Source organism: Branchiostoma floridae, chromosome 5 (genome assembly GCF_000003815.2).
Source record: "Branchiostoma floridae strain S238N-H82 chromosome 5, Bfl_VNyyK, whole genome shotgun sequence".
Taxonomy (NCBI): Eukaryota; Metazoa; Chordata; class Leptocardii; order Amphioxiformes; family Branchiostomatidae; genus Branchiostoma; species Branchiostoma floridae.
The window spans coordinates 3,864,646-3,880,376 of record NC_049983.1 but is presented as its reverse complement, the minus strand read 5'-3'; the positions used below and the strand labels follow the sequence as shown (position 1 = coordinate 3,880,376).

The following is a 15,731-nucleotide window of genomic DNA, read 5'->3' as shown; positions in this document are numbered from 1 at the left end:
TTGAACTATGACCTTCTTTTGACGCATCCGTGCAAGGAGCGTTGCCAAAAAATATCCCATAATCCTCTTCGCCAAAATCTCCCTTTTCGGTCTCCATCTTGGATCCTGGCAGAGACCTAAACAGGTACGTCGAAGAATCCGTCTTGTAGCTTCTTAATCCCTAAAGTAATGTGCAATCAAAATGTTTCATTCTGTACATTAAGTAGTCTTGAACTTGTGTTGCGAAAATTTTTAGCTGCAATGATTGCGTTGTCGAAAGAGAAACGTTTGCTTGTTCGATACATGCTTGCTTCTAGTTTGAAGTTTTTGGTTGTAGCTGCATGCCTCGATGAGAATTTATGTATTTGGAATCATCTAATTAATGCTTAATTGGATGAATGACATCAATTCAATGTGTACAGACGCCTTACGCTTATGGTGTTAGTTTATAGTCTACATGAATAATTAAACCTGAAAGCATTCTACTTTAGTGTTTTGGGTCTGAGTTCACATATCGGAGTCTTTGCCCCCCTCCCACTTTTATGCATACGGCGAAATTCAATCCTGTCCGAACCTGTACCTGTAACTGCAATCTCCAAGCAGATCTTGCCTGACATAAGATAGTATCATAAGCTTATGATACTATCTTATGCCACGCAAGATCTGCTTGGAGATAACTGTACCTGAACTACAGTGTTCAAAATTGATTTTCAAAAAATGACTCCTCGGCTCCATGGCTAACATAATTTCTGAACCCTGGTGTACTGGTACTGTACTGTTTTTACTATCACTAGTATCTAATCAAGCCTGACTAGGGGATGGCCACATAAATATTTATATATTTACTATATTTGCAACACAGAGCTCTCTTTGTAAGTAATTGAATACTAGTAATTGAAGTGTAGTTACAAACTAGTAATTGAAGTGTATTTACAAACTCTGGACTAGAAAAATGGCACCTGGTACCACATGTGATAGTGTTTTGTAGTTATGTAGTAAAATTTTTTATGTAACAAATTTTGTTTTCTGCATGTACTATTCTAGGCCCCTTACAAACTAAGTAAGAGCAGGAACTTAGTAAGCCTGTAGTGTTGGAAAAATGTTAAGGTACCGATTAATGATTTTGTATCTTTTTTTTTTATCTGCAGCCATGGGGATCAGATATGACATGTGTGTTGGCCTCAACAAGGGGCACAAGATCACCAAGAATGTGCAGAAACCCCGGCCATCCCGCAGGAAAGGGGTAAGGACATTTGTCATCATGTATTTTAGATAAAAGGGGTTCATGGTTCAGAATGTTTTTTTCAGACTGATGAAGCAAATTATGGTCTGGACAAGTTAAGTATATTAATGTACCTTTCATGTATTGCACAAAATGTGTAGACGGAACTAATATAAGGCCTTTCACAGAAGCGTGTGGCGACAGGAATTCTATGTAATATGTCAAAGGAAAAGGCCTGGAAAAAGTAAACAAAACCTGTTATTTTGCAAATCTCAACAATGGTCTGGACTAGGACTGTTTTCAATTTTGGGGCCTTTGACATATTACCTAGAAAAGGTATGGTAATAAAGGATGCACAATTCACCTTCAAATAGGGCTGTGTACCTAAATACCCGTACCTGTACCGTACCTAAAACATTGCTTAGGTACAGGTCCGGACCTAAACATCTGTGTACCTGTACCTGTACCTAAACAAATCAAATCACTATTAAACACTACTTTTTAAGACTGCTGGACAAGTGAATCCCAAATCAACAATGACAATGGTGATAATCTTGCAATCAGAATTTAAGAAAACTTGCAAAGAAATTGTTTTGAGATTCAAATATGTAATTGCCAATACAAAGATGACAATTTATCACTAGAAAAGACAGTTAGCTACATGTTTAACTTACATATTCTTGGTTAAACATTTTTAGGTACAGGTGCAGGTCCGGACCTGTACCTAAACCCGTGTACCTGTACCTGTACCTAAAAATTTGTTTAGGTACACAGCCCTACCTTCAAAGGAATCATTTAAGTCCAAAATGAATTGTTATTGGCCAGTCTATCTGGATGTACCTTTCTGCTCTGCAGTTCCTGTGTATTCTACTAGAGGGCACTTACCAGCAAGCTGGAAGTCTGCTATTCCTAATTGTAGATCTCAGAATTGACATGAATTTGTTTAAAACTAGTCTATATGCTAATACATTGATGAAACTCCTTTACCACAGAAACTGACCAAGCGTGCGAAGTTTGTGCGTGACCTGGTGCGGGAGGTGACAGGCTTCGCTCCGTACGAGAGACGTACTATGGAGTTGCTGAAGGTCAGCAAGGACAAGCGCGCTCTCAAGTTCCTCAAGAAGAGGGTGAGTCTTGCTGGTAGTTTGTGCTGTGTACATCAAGACATGCTCAGATCGTCTGTTGATAGAAATATGTTTAAATCTCAGGCCAGTAAAAAGTTGGCCAGGGCCAATGAAAATGACTTTACCTGCCCGAAAGGGCCATTAAATGTTCAGAAACTTGTCCAACCCTGTGCTACACAAATATCAAGGTGCACTAGTTATTTCACTGTCAAAAGTAGAGCAATCCTATTGCGATTTTGAACACCTGATCTTTTTTGAACATGTCCATCAAAAATAGTAGTGCAGAAATAGCTGTTACTGCAAGGTTGTTACTAACTTTGGTAAGCTTTGACTTAAATCATTATGCGCATACTACAACTACATGTATTCTATACCAGCCCACTACTCCAAACAACTGCACTCAGTGGATGAAATCTCATTTTTCTTTGACCTATTCTGAAAGGATTTCAGGGCCAAAAAAAGTTGAACCGAAGTTGGTCGGCATTATTGAGACGAAATGTTTTTACGAAGGTGTTTGTAATAGAACTTATTTATGACATAATAGAACTAGGGTGGGGTTTATGGTATTTGAAGGAATTGGTCTGTTGGGTGCTAATTTAGGATATAAAAGACCAGTTTCTTCTAGATTACTTCAGTGTCACTGACGAAAGATAGTAAATACTATCTGAAACGTCTGACCTTTTCCAAAATCATGTACAGTTGCTTGAGTAACTGCTTTTTGGCTTTTCGTATTACCAGGATGTCTAATCTTCACTGACGTTTCCAGCTCTGATTATTATTTATCATGTTTTTATTGTCTCAGGTTGGAACTCTGCAGCGTGCCAAGAGAAAGCGTGAGGAGATGCAGAACGTCATCGCCGCCCAGAGGAAGGCTCAGAGATCTTAGATGTCATGTCCTGAATACTAAAGCACTTCTCTGGCACTCTCCATCCATGTGCCAGTTGACATGTTAATAAAATCAACAATACACATCCAGTCTCTGTATTTATTGTGTTGCTGTTGATCAAGTATAGAAAGTGATACAGTAGATAGTCTCCATGCAGATTCTACGGTGTCTTAGGCCACACCAATTTGATTTCTTGGCTCACAGATTTTTTCATAAAAAATATGGAGCGAGAGGGCGAAATAAAAATAAAAATTGTAATATGGTTGGGTTAAAGGTAACGGCTAATCCAAAACATAAAGAAAAAAGTTTTCAGCTTGAAAAAAGTACAAAAACACTATTATTGTACAGTAACAGCACCTGTACCCACACTTTAAGGAGCTTATAATATAAAGGCCTATTTGCTACACCAAAAAGTTGGTGAATGGTTTCATTAGTGGTGAAAATTTGCTGAGTGGTAATTTTTTTTTTTTTTTTCCAAAAAAATAGGAGCGAGCGAATCTGTGAACCAAGAAATTAAATTGGTGTGGCCTTAGTGATAGTATCACGGCTGGCCAAGGAGTATCAAACGGGCACCTGGTGCCGGCTATACTCCTTGGCGCTCTAAGGCACCGTAGGGTCTGCTTAGAGACTAACAGTAGAAGCTATTTCATTGCACAATGGAAAACTCTACACTTCTGTTAATTGCACGGAATCACAGTCCGTAGTGATGCGGTCCAGCTAAATAACTTTGCTTCGTTGCATGCATGAACCATCCGGATAATTGCACAAAATGTGCTGGCAAATGGAGAGTGCAATTAAATGTCTTCTATTGTACCAAAGTTGGAGTGAGCTGTTCATAATCAAGTTGAATACTACCCGGTAGTACTGTGTTTACTTCAACGAGTTCTGGGCCACAGCAAGATATAAGGTGCACAACTCAAAACATCAGGGCATAGTTACAGCAGTTACATGTAAGAATGTCTACCAAAATTAAATTGTGCACAAATTGTGACCAATATTTTGCAGGCAACACCTAAAAGTGTTTGGTGAGTGGAATGGGAAAAGAAGTAGAAAGTTGAGCTGTATGTGTGTCAATTTGCTTAGCAGAGTAAGGTACAAGTGTATGAGTATGCCCCAAAATCTTAGTTGTGCACCTTTTTCAAGCTTTGGAAAAGTTCAGCACTGTATCTGTGAAAGTTCATGTGTAACAAGATAACATAATATATATGTGGTACACATCTGTACAAAACTAAGTTTATTAGTATTGATATAGAGGGAGCATAATAAGGCCAGGCAAGTTTAATCTTGGATTTCCGTTTTTTGCCAATTTTGAGTTCAAAGCACTAGGGCTGGGTACCGGTACAGAAAATCCAGGTCCGGTTCAGGTCCAAAGGATCAGGTCCAGGTCCGGACCTGATTAAGTATGACTCATACCAATTGTCCACTTCACTACAAAGAAATCTGTTTGGCGGAGTATTAGACTTACACTGGCGTTTTAAAATCCTACAACGCTAACTGCACCTGTACGATTGACTGTAAACATTGATAGAAATTACTATAAACTCTACTCTACTTCACTCTTGTCATTTTCTTCCAACTGCAAGCGCCAAAACGTGTGAATGCCTGATAAAATAATATGTTAATTTTCTAATCGGTCCAACATCCGGTCCACCTAATTTTTTCAGGTCCGGTTTTTCTGGACCGGTCCAATAAGAAAAACCGGTTTTGTACCGGTACGCTGTACCGATACCCAGCCCTACAAAGCACAAAAGAAAACGTTACCAGCTCGTGTAAAATTCCAGACAAATATCCATCCCAACGTCTCATATTTTGGATGAAACAGTTGAAGAAACTCTGATGTCCAATTGAAGTTTTTTTAGTTTTTTATTTGGGAGTCTGGAAAGGCAGTGAAAATTTCTCAACATGAAGGTGTAGCCATTTTTTTTTTCAAATTGAGAAAAAGAGCCTAGGACAGCAGAATCAGAGAAGCAACAAATAGCATTGGTGTGACCAAACTGTGTGCAGTAAGATACTGTAAATGCATTTAAGTTCGCAGGGATTTAATTTCGCGGTAGCGGGGAAAATAACTTTTCGCGGTGGTTTTAATTTCGCGGCAACACCATAGACTGCAGTCTAATACCATAATAGAAAATCTTTGCGGTGGTTTTAAGTTCCTGGTGAAGTGGTCACTGCGAATATTAATCCACCGCGAACATTTCTGCATTAACAGTAAACATTTAAAACCAAAGACAGTCAAAAAGACTACAAGAAGCAAGGTGGTTTGAATATACAGAAATGTATTTATTGCTGAAATACCAGCATGTAACAGTATGAGTAGCTTAGATAAAAACAAGTTCGGTTCTTATACATACATGTTAAAGGGACATTCCACTCCAGAAGGGAGTATTGTTTTCCAATAGATAATGTGTCAAAGAATACATAATCAGCCGAATTTTGTGGAATTCACCTTGGGATGAATTACGTGATGTGTGTTTTATAAAACAATAATGACACTCACTAAACCCATGCAGACCCTACCCATGCATTCCAAGTATGCATATACACTTTGTTTATCGTACATATTTTCGGAATAAATGAGGTACGCTAAGCACACCGAGAAGGCTAATTGCTCATAAGATAGCAAAGAATACAAGAACAAGACGAGATTTCTTAGAGAACCTGAAATTAGTTTTGTAACCTTACCTAAAAGTTTTGCATTGTATTCAGCCATAGGATTAATTCAATTAAAGGGTACTTGGGGAGTTTAGTAGAACATTGAATGCTTTTGAGGCATGTGGAGCAACTGGGTACTTTATCGTATAATGTGAAGTAGTATGCAGTTATCACTTCCTAAAATTGATATCTATCGGAAAATAACACTCCCGTGTGGAGTGGAATGCCCCTTTAAGGGTTTCTTGAAGGGCAATAGACAACACATTTTACTTCCAGATTCAGGTATAAAGCTTTGATTGAAGCCGGCAACTTACATGTACAAAGATGGGGAAAAATGTAAGAACAAAGGGTAGAATTTCTTCTTAAGATCTTCATAGGTCTGCAACATATTTCACTGGTATGTTGTCAGTACTAAACAGAATTTTCAATCCTGTTTTAAGTCGATACAAAGTTATTATTATGTTCTATCATGTATAGAAGCATTTCGAATAGACCTTTTCTAAGAAGAAAAAACTGAAATATAAATGTGTAATGTAAATGTCTTATAGAAAATTATTTTTCAATACATTGTATTATCTGTAAGATCATGTTAAGGACACTTAATGCCATGTACACTTTGACTCCATGTAAGTGGCAAATATCCACTGTACTGCACCGTAAATGTTCTTTGTAGTAACATATGGGCTATACATGTAGTCCACTTGCACCCTCACACTCAGGGTTGACAATCACGGCAAAGCCTATGATATCACCCCTGACAACTCGGCCACAGTATTCGGTTATTAGGGGTGCCTTGCTTATGAATATTAATGAGCTTGCCCTTATATGGGCAGTCAGCCGTTGGGGATCGGGCGTCGGCATGGTGAGCAAACAAAACCATGGTAATACGTAACATGATTGGCTGATAGCTTCCCAGCGGCCTTTGCGAGACAGCTTGCGACAACAACAAGCCCAAGAAAGGCCTATTCTCTGATTGGTTGACAGCTTGTTTGTGGCGACAATCATAATAGCCACTGATAGGGCATGGGATAGCAGGGCCCCATAAGGTAATGCCGTTGGGGACCGGGCGTTAGGAGGATGGTCCACTTGATGTTTATTAGTAGCTCTCACTATATGATTCTCCATCCACACTGTCATTGCTGCCCACACTTTCTTCTTCCAGGTTCTGTCAAAAATGAAAACAAAGAGTATGAAATTGCTGTCATTTAGCACAATCGAAACATGTATTTTCCTCATTTATTATAAAAATCAAGTCTTAATTTGCAGAACTAACCTCCTATAACTTTGGCCTTCACCCAAGTGACCTACAGGTCAAAGTCATGAAAATTAATTCCTTTTTCAATGTCTGCAACTGAAATGCCAATTTAAAAATGGTGACCAGAACATGGTCCAGAACATGAGAGATTAAAACAAGAAGTTCCACTGCAGTACCATAGAAAACTGGTAGGGGCCCCATCATCTACTAATTTTTACCTAAGTTTACCAACCCTTTCCAACATACTGAATATCATCAAGATCTATCTAGGACTTTTCAAGTTATGATGTCCACAAGCAGGTACATGTACACACACCCCTAAACTTAACATTCTTAGTGACAGTAATAAGAAACACATGGAAATCCACAAGACTAGTACAGACATATGTAGGCTCACCATAGTGTCGCTATCGTCATCATCATCATCTGGCAGCTCTGTGGCATCGTTATCAGTGTCGTCATCTGACTGTCCGTCAGCAGGAGTCGGGTCAGCATAGGCCTGGGAACTGATCTCTTCACCCTGGAACAGACAACAAGTTACAACAAGCCTAAACACACCTGTTCCTGCTGCATGAGCATAAATGCTATATGAAACAAGTTCTAACTAGTTCACCTTTATCTGAAGGGTAATATGTTATTTTTCAGAACAGGTTACTGCAAATACTTGTCAAGTCAATTCAGAATGCAGCAACGTTGCCAACATACTGCAGTCCGGTGAGAAAAACCCCTAACAGGTGATTTTAGCAAGTGAGCACAATGAAGTCACATTATATAAGCCATCTACATCACAGCCTTACAACCATTCCTAAAAGGCTAAACAGAGACAGTGCGCCCAATTGACTTCCTGCAACTTATGATCCACTGCTCACTGAGTCACATGTGCTATCTACTTTGTACATAACTTGACGTACAAAAGCATTGGATTGTTTGTTCCTTGACAAAGACTGGAGCTGATCATTTGTTGTGTTGGAAATTGCAGTTCAACTTGTTTCAGGGCATGCTACAATTATTACTTCTAGCTTAAAGGTATAACTTAAAGTCGTCTACCTGTAAGTCCCTATTCTTCAAGTTGCCCAGCCAGAAGGCGTCCAGGCACTTGTTCATGGTCAGCATGGCCTTGACCCGATACACAAACATCTCCAGGGTTTTCTTGACCAGTGGCACGTAGTTGGTCAGCACCACGTCCTTGCTGACCTTGGAAAAGCCGCACATGTGGTGCATGGCCCGAGTACTGAGCTGAAGGTTCTTCAGTAGGCTGTGCACATCGTCCTGAAAGGAAGGGTGTGGGATGTAAACTAATGTCAGGGTTGGTCAAGTCCACTAGCTCGATTGTCCCGTGCAAGTGAAAGTGCAGATCGGGCAAGTGCATGTCCGATCAGGCAGGTAAGATTCTTTCTACATTTTTTTGTATAACATAAAGTGAGATTTTGATAAACTTGTTGCTTTTTGCAATCATGGAATCAAGTGATGGTCAACATAGAAATATATAGGCAATGAATGACAAAAGAAATCTATTGCTGGAAGTGAGAATACATTCTACAGAAAAATGATTTAAAAATTTTGGACAAGTGAAAAGTTGGTTTAGGCAATAAACGTTTTATGTGCTTGCCTGATAGGACAACTGAATTTTAGAAAACTTGTCCAAACCTGAAAGTAAGGCATAGTAAAACAATGCAGCTGTGTTCCGGTTACCCAACCAAGCATATTTCACAAAATCCTGCCAATCCTAGCCATTTTCATTTGGTTGACTGCTGGCATGGTACATTGAAATGTCTATGATTCTAGCAATAGAAAATGGAGCTTGACAATTCATATCTGAATTGATATTCAAAATGTGATGTTGAAAAAGCCACACTGACTTGAATATATGGATAACATCTAAACGTGCAGCAATTTCTTTACATTTCCATTTTTACAGCATCTCCTTTTCCTTTGCAACTTACTTTGGCATTCAACAACCACATTTGTTTTATTGCAACTTTCCATACATATAGCATACATTCTACTTCTTTTGCAGCAGCTATGTATTCAGTTCAGTTCAGTTTAGTTATGTATTAGCCATCACATTTTTTGGGGGAAAATGGACAAAACTTGATGCACGTGGATCCATATAATCAAATCAATATGGCCTAACGGATGGAGGCACTTAAGTTCATGGAAAGATGTCTGAATGCCATACCTTGTGTGTCTTGAAGACGTTATCAAGAACCGGCATACCCTGTCGCAAGAACACCTCCACAAACATACGGCCATACTGAGGATACAAAAAATTTTTATTGCAAACAACCACAATCTATTGCAACAACCACAAACTGCTAAATATAATTCCTAATAGTAAAAACGTACAATGAATACATATTAAACTGGCAAGAAAACTAAGCATTCTAACTTAATTGACATGATCCTTCTTCTAGCAGCACTCTAAGAAGAGTGGCTAAGTTGGGAGTCCAGTTCACATACATGTATTAAGGCAAGAAATGCCATGCACATTTACATTGTGGTTGCATTTGCAAGAGTGCAAGTGGGTATTTTGAGCACTGAACATGTACATGTACATTTTTTTTTTGTATATCATTCTCTTTACCCAGCAACCGTTTGTAAACTTACCTTTTGAGCTGCTCCAAGGTAGACTCTGCCATCAAATGCCTGTAGGAAGAAAGAAAATGTAAATTATGTAAAGCCCTGGTTGTGGAATGTATAAAATATTTCATTTATGATATATATTTTATCATAAAACTTTTTTTTAACTATCTTCATGCTGTGCATCACAGCTTATCTACTTGCTCCATTCTGGCTCTCAAACTTTACATCGTTTGTCTTCTACTTATGCAGATGAACTTTCAATTTAACTTTTTGTGCATGTACAGATGTAGGATAGAGGAAGTGGGCATACAGTCCTTACCTTGACCAAGTTGATCAGGATATGGAAAATCCTGACAGCAATGCTCCAACGGAACAGTCTTTCAACTTGAACCTGGTAATTAAAGAAGAAAAAAAAAGAATGACTCAACTTTGATGAAGGTTAGACATCCAGGTAGGACTGTGTACATACATGTAATACCTGTACCTGTACCGGTCCTGTAAAATTGTATGGTTCAGGTCGGCACATGAATATCTGGATGTGGTGTTTTTGAAACTACAGTAAGGTACAGTCAAACCTGTCTATAGCGGCCACTCAAGGGACTGGTCAAAATTGGCCACTATAGAGAGGTGGCCGCTATAGAGAAAATGCTGATTAATTGACCACAAGCAATATTTATTTATCAAAGTTACACATGGTTTTAGTACCCATTGATCTTAATTCACATACTACAGAATTACATGTACTGCAATGATTATTACACTATATGAAAATAAAGAGGTTTTTAATCCGGCGTCGGGTGACGATACGGCCGCTGAATGGCCAAACGCGTGCCGGATCGTAGATCAGCCGTCCGCCATGGCCGTAATCGGCAGTGTCTCTGTGTCTGCGGGACCGGAAATTGTGTGGCTGTGGCCGCGTTGGACAGGTGGCCGCTAAGCCTATTTCTTAATCATTACGAATCCAAGGGACCGACAAAAAGTGGCCACTATGGGCAGGTGGCCGGTATGCAAAGGTGGCCGCTAATACAGGTTTGACTGTACATCTCGTGGTAGCACCATTTACTGTAAGTCACATACTGTAGTGGAAAAATGTTCGTGGTGGTTTTAAGTTCAAGGTGAAGTGGCCACTGCGAAAACCGCAAATATAAAACTACCACAAATATTTCTGCATTTACAGTATTTCAATCAGTCAGTCGAATAGCCCTCTGCACAAGTCTCAAATGATGGAAGAGCCTGGAACTATGACAAACTAATATGCAAAACAAGTGAGAACTTGACTTCCAGGTAATACATTGTATGTAGCATAGTACAGTTGGCTTTTCGATATGAAGTCTAGCTTTGTTTTAGGAATGTTGACTTCAGATGGTACCTTTGCAGCATCTGATACTTTCCCAGCTGGGATGTCCTTAACACACACGACAAGCTCACTCATCATTGCACGGTAGAATACACCAAGGGACTGCCTGAAGACAGAAAAATATCACTTTGTTAGCAAATTTATGTAGCATTGAATAGAATATAATCTAATAGATGTACCATGATCACAGGAAATCTATTTAAAAACTTTGTCATGTCACATGAAGTTGTATTACATTTAAGAACAGTCTTTTAACATTTAAACACTGAAAAGTTACTAGACAAATTATAATTGTTTTTCTTTGGTAAGGCCACACCAATTTAATTTCTTGGTTCACGGATTTTTTCATAAAAAACATGGAGCGAAAGGGTGAAATAAAAATAAAAATAAAAATTGTAAAATGGTTGGGGTAAAGGTAAGGGCTATTCCAAAATATAAAGAATAAAAAGTTTTCAGTTTGAAAAAAGTACAAAACCACTATTACTGTACAGTAACAGCACCAGTTTGTTGATTTTAAGGAGCTTATGATATAAAGGCCAATTTGCTACACCAGAAAGTTGGTAAATGGTTTCATTAATGGTGAAAATTTGCTGAATGGTAATTTTTATTTTTATTTTATTTTCCAAAAAATCGGAGCGAGCGAATCCGTGAACCAAGACATTAAATTGGTGTGGCCTAAGGCAAACCAATCTTATTTCCTGGTTCTCATATTTTTGCAATATCAAAGAAAACTAGGGACAGTGCTAAGGGACAAGCTGTGATAAGTCATTATGCTTTTACTGAACTGTGAAGAAACTATAAATGAATACCATATTAAATCAAGTAAGCACTTTAGAAACTTTTAAAATTAAAAAGATGCTACAAGTTGTTGCCAAAGACGATATATTAGGAATCTCTCCAACTTTTGGTAGTAAAACGTGAGCATTTTCAGCGTGCAAAATACCCACTTGCAACTTGCAACCACTTTTTGCTTCGTGCAACTTACTTCTAAACTCGATTTTGTTGTCAATTTACTTGATTTTTATTTAGATACAAACATGCTTATAAGTAAAATGATAGTAAAAGGTTGTCTTGTACCTTTTTTTCCAGAAATTAGTGAATTGTAGGTGATGCAACTTGAAATTCAGTTGTGCAACCTAGTTTTTGCCCCAGGTTGCACACTGCACAACCTGGCTCAGAAAAGTATTTTGACACTGATTTTTGGGTTAACACATGCAAATAAATTGAACATTCACTTTTTATTTTGAATCATAAAAAATAACAGAGCAAATCGGAGAACCCTGAAATTGAACTGTTGTGTTCTGAGTTGAGTACCTTGTAAGTGTTGGGTAGGAGTTGGAGCAGCCGTTCTTGTCTGCCTCCACCAGTTCTGGTATCCCCACAGTTGCTAGGTGCTCGATACACGACAACTTGTCTTCCGAGTAATCAAGGAAGGTCCTTGGTGGGAAGTAAAATGTACATTAGATCAATCATGCAAAGAAATTACGAACAAAGCACTATTTGCAATTCAAATAGTCAAGGTTGCGACATGGAGGATGCAATGTGTGAAAGTACAATGTCATGCTGAAACAGATAAACAAACTTCTCGGTACACAACCAACTGAAGACAGTGTTTCATTCAAACGTTGTTTTAGTGAAAGAATTTGGTTAAATAAAACACTTATACATGTAGTTGTGTACAGAAAAGTGATTATTGCAAACTTAATGAAACGCGCGAGTGTTCGCATTCTATGGTCTCGATCCAGTTTCACTCACTGAACAGCTATCTGTTCTCTATTCACACTAGAAGACAAAAATCTGTACCATATTTACAGGTTCATTGTAGCTCTTGTACAATGAACAGCAGACCATGTCTTAACATCCCGTCCAAAGAACTGCAGTTGGGATTTAAACAACCAACTGATAGCCCAGATAGGCAGAATTACTAACCACTGAACATCACATGCTGGAAGCATGTGATGTTCAGTGGTAAGGAAGATTGCCTCAGCTGCATATTGTATGTGCTGAAAGTCTAATGTGACTACATTATGTCTAAGCTTTTGGAAAAGACTTACTTCAGAACAAACTGTAAGTCCTCATTACACTTGGCCCCCTTCTCCCTCTGTCCATCTTTTCCTATCCATTCTCTCTTCAGGATGGTCTGGGTATGTTCAGCTGCAGTAGGGAACCAGTACGCAACAATCCAATCAAAAGAAGTTTCAGAAAACAGTTTCTTCTTTTTAGTTAGCATATGCTGATGAAGTCAACGTCAATAAAATAATAAACATCAGAATAGCAAGCTGTCTATTGCAACAATGAAATCCATGTGCGCATTACTTTGTGTTTTCCAAAAAACTATCAATCGTGCCAAGGAAATTGCAAAATAAATATCAGATTTAAGAAAATGGAAACTAAAACTCATGTTATGCCAAAAATCAAGAAGATGTGAAAGAATATAAATAAAGGATCTACAGTTTGGCATACCATATTCCTGTGTTAAGTCATTTGTTCAACCATCCTGACCACATAGATTTCATCATTAAAGTCGGTGTAAAACATCTTTTTTGTCAAACTTTTTATTGGCACATTCAGTTCTTGGTTTCCTAGAGAATGTCATACACATACTCAAATCAACATGGTCTAGCTAGTTCTAGTTCTAGTTCTAGTTCTAGTTCTAGTTCTAGTTCTAGTTCTAGTTCTAGTTCTAGTTCTAATCCATAGTTTGCAAACTTCCTGTAGGAATATCCCACAGCCGAAGGTGCAGTGTCTGGACTACACGTCTGAGATGCCTCACTGGAGGCACAAGAAAATGAAGAGACTGGTGGAGTATTATTTAGCAGGGCTCGAAATACTTTTTTTTGCATACCTGCACTGGCGCAGGTAACATTGTAGATTATCTGCACCAGACAAAATTTACCTGCACCACTGTGAAGTTAGGAAGTAAATTGATCATACTAAAATTGTTCAGGTACCATTGCTATTTTTTGTTTGTTTTATACTTTATATTAGATGGTAAAAGTCAATGCAGCTAATAACAATTCATGTACACGTACATGACAGGACATTAATGTATAAAACTCAGTATATGGACCCATGCAGGTTAGGTGCAGGTAGACACCAGAAATACCTACACAGCTCCAATTTTACTTGCACTAATTTGCATATGTAGGTGGTATTTCGAGCCCTGTTTAGTATTCAGTAATCAGACCTATGTTGGAGTTGAAGAGTTCTGGTTGGCTGCCCTTATCAGAGATGGAGACGAGCAGCCTGATGAGACAGACGGTGGTACTGAGGCTGGGTGCAGTGCTCAGGAAGTTCTCCACGTATCTGAAGGCGTGTGAGATGGTGTCCTGGCTGGAGGCCTGTGTGGTGGACGACACCTTCATCCTGCCGGCCAGCGTGTTCACAGCCTGCTGTAGGAGCTTCTGACCATCAGTACCAGTGAACCCATTCCTGCAAGAAAGTATGGTGGCAGAAATCAACTTAAAAGAAAGAAGAGAACAAGTCAGCCTAGGAACAAATTTGGACCCTGGCCAACAACAAACACACAAGCTAAAAACTATACCTGCTTTTTTTGTTTTTGAGACAACAGGTGTCACATAAAAGATAATGATGAACTTTATTGCACGACATTTGTACATATATACAATGTTATTTCTATCACTGCATACATTGTACTTAGCTATGTGTCAAGTGCATTGTTTATCATATCTTTACAAAAGGAAATCATAGTCTTCCAATACACAGAAGTATGTAATGGTGCAATTGCCAAGTACTCGCCTTGCAGTAAGTATGTCGTGAGTATGATCCCAGACGAGTCATACCAACAACTTTAAAAATGATACATGCTGCTTTCTATGCTTAGCACACATCAGCATTTGGGAAAGAGCAAGGCACTTGAACATATAAACCACTGCCAGTGGACTAGCCACCCATTTGAGTTATTAAACAAAGCTGTGTGGCCCTGAGAGCTACAGAAAAGGAGATCTTAAACGCCTACTGCACCATTTCTGCAGGAAGGACTTTATTACTTATGACGGGAGTCAGTAAGACTACTGACCTATCCCAAACGAGTTCCATCGTTATCTTCGGTTAGATTATTCTTTTTTAGAAAGAACCAGTAGCTGAATCAATTCTACCCAAACCCTGTGCTTGGACAGAGATAACGTCTTTCTGACCGAGAAGATTACAAAGTCATGCAAGTTTCTGCATATTGAAATGCAAAGTGCATGTTCTGGATTATCGAGGACACCTTGTTTATACAGGTTGATCCCCAAATTCCAAGCACTTCCTGGATATCCAGAACTTGTTGACAGCAAAGTTGCTTAATATGGATATCCATGATTTGCTCCTTTGTCGGCAACATATTTGTCGGAAGCACGTCTGGGATAGAAGCACATCAGGGATACAACACCTACCATGAGAAGACCCTTGCCAGTGCCTGTAGCAGCTGGGAGAAGACAGCAGACATGAGCTGTGTTTGTGCCTGGTGTCGCCAGGGACCATCCACCACCCCATCATTCTCCTCCAGAAGGGTCTGCATGTACAAGTGGTAGATACAACATCATCAACAATCAGTCAAGCTTTTCAGGGATTAGACAAAAAATAACACATAGTAACTGAATAATATGAAGGAGAAACTGTAAATGGTTTGCTTCTATTATGTGGACGGATTAAGCCTGTCAATTAGCTGA

At 38.8% G+C, this 15,731-nt stretch overlaps 2 protein-coding genes across 3 annotated transcripts in view; one reads left to right on the top strand and one right to left on the bottom strand.

The window, feature by feature from the left end:
• The first annotated feature begins 11 nt into the window (after nucleotides 1-11).
• LOC118416660 (60S ribosomal protein L36-like) lies at nucleotides 12-3,300 on the top strand. Of its 2 annotated transcripts, XM_035821836.1 has the most exons (4): nucleotides 12-124; nucleotides 1,128-1,222; nucleotides 2,194-2,328; nucleotides 3,128-3,300. In XM_035821836.1, the coding sequence occupies exons 2-4, from the start codon at nucleotides 1,130-1,132 to the stop codon at nucleotides 3,209-3,211; spliced, it is 312 nt and encodes a 103-aa protein (XP_035677729.1). In that variant the 5' UTR covers nucleotides 12-124; nucleotides 1,128-1,129; the 3' UTR covers nucleotides 3,212-3,300. The 2 variants fall into 2 exon arrangements, with proteins under 2 accessions (XP_035677729.1, XP_035677730.1); XM_035821837.1 differs by lacking the exon at nucleotides 12-124 and having other exon boundaries at nucleotides 1,125-1,222.
• A 3,623-nt stretch (nucleotides 3,301-6,923) lies between these two features.
• LOC118415593 (Fanconi anemia group D2 protein-like) overlaps nucleotides 6,924-15,731 on the bottom strand; it is a 53,325-nt gene continuing 44,517 nt past the window's right edge. The window contains exons 34-45 of the mRNA XM_035820296.1: nucleotides 15,456-15,574; nucleotides 14,246-14,490; nucleotides 13,955-13,962; nucleotides 13,113-13,291; nucleotides 12,373-12,495; nucleotides 11,071-11,164; nucleotides 10,021-10,092; nucleotides 9,726-9,764; nucleotides 9,298-9,372; nucleotides 8,166-8,387; nucleotides 7,516-7,638; nucleotides 6,924-7,028 (exon numbers count right to left, since the gene is read on the bottom strand). Coding sequence (XP_035676189.1) covers nucleotides 6,960-7,028; nucleotides 7,516-7,638; nucleotides 8,166-8,387; nucleotides 9,298-9,372; nucleotides 9,726-9,764; nucleotides 10,021-10,092; nucleotides 11,071-11,164; nucleotides 12,373-12,495; nucleotides 13,113-13,291; nucleotides 13,955-13,962; nucleotides 14,246-14,490; nucleotides 15,456-15,574 — 1,368 coding nt within the window. The 3' untranslated portion in view covers nucleotides 6,924-6,959. The remainder of the gene's footprint in view (nucleotides 7,029-7,515; nucleotides 7,639-8,165; nucleotides 8,388-9,297; nucleotides 9,373-9,725; nucleotides 9,765-10,020; nucleotides 10,093-11,070; nucleotides 11,165-12,372; nucleotides 12,496-13,112; nucleotides 13,292-13,954; nucleotides 13,963-14,245; nucleotides 14,491-15,455; nucleotides 15,575-15,731) is intronic.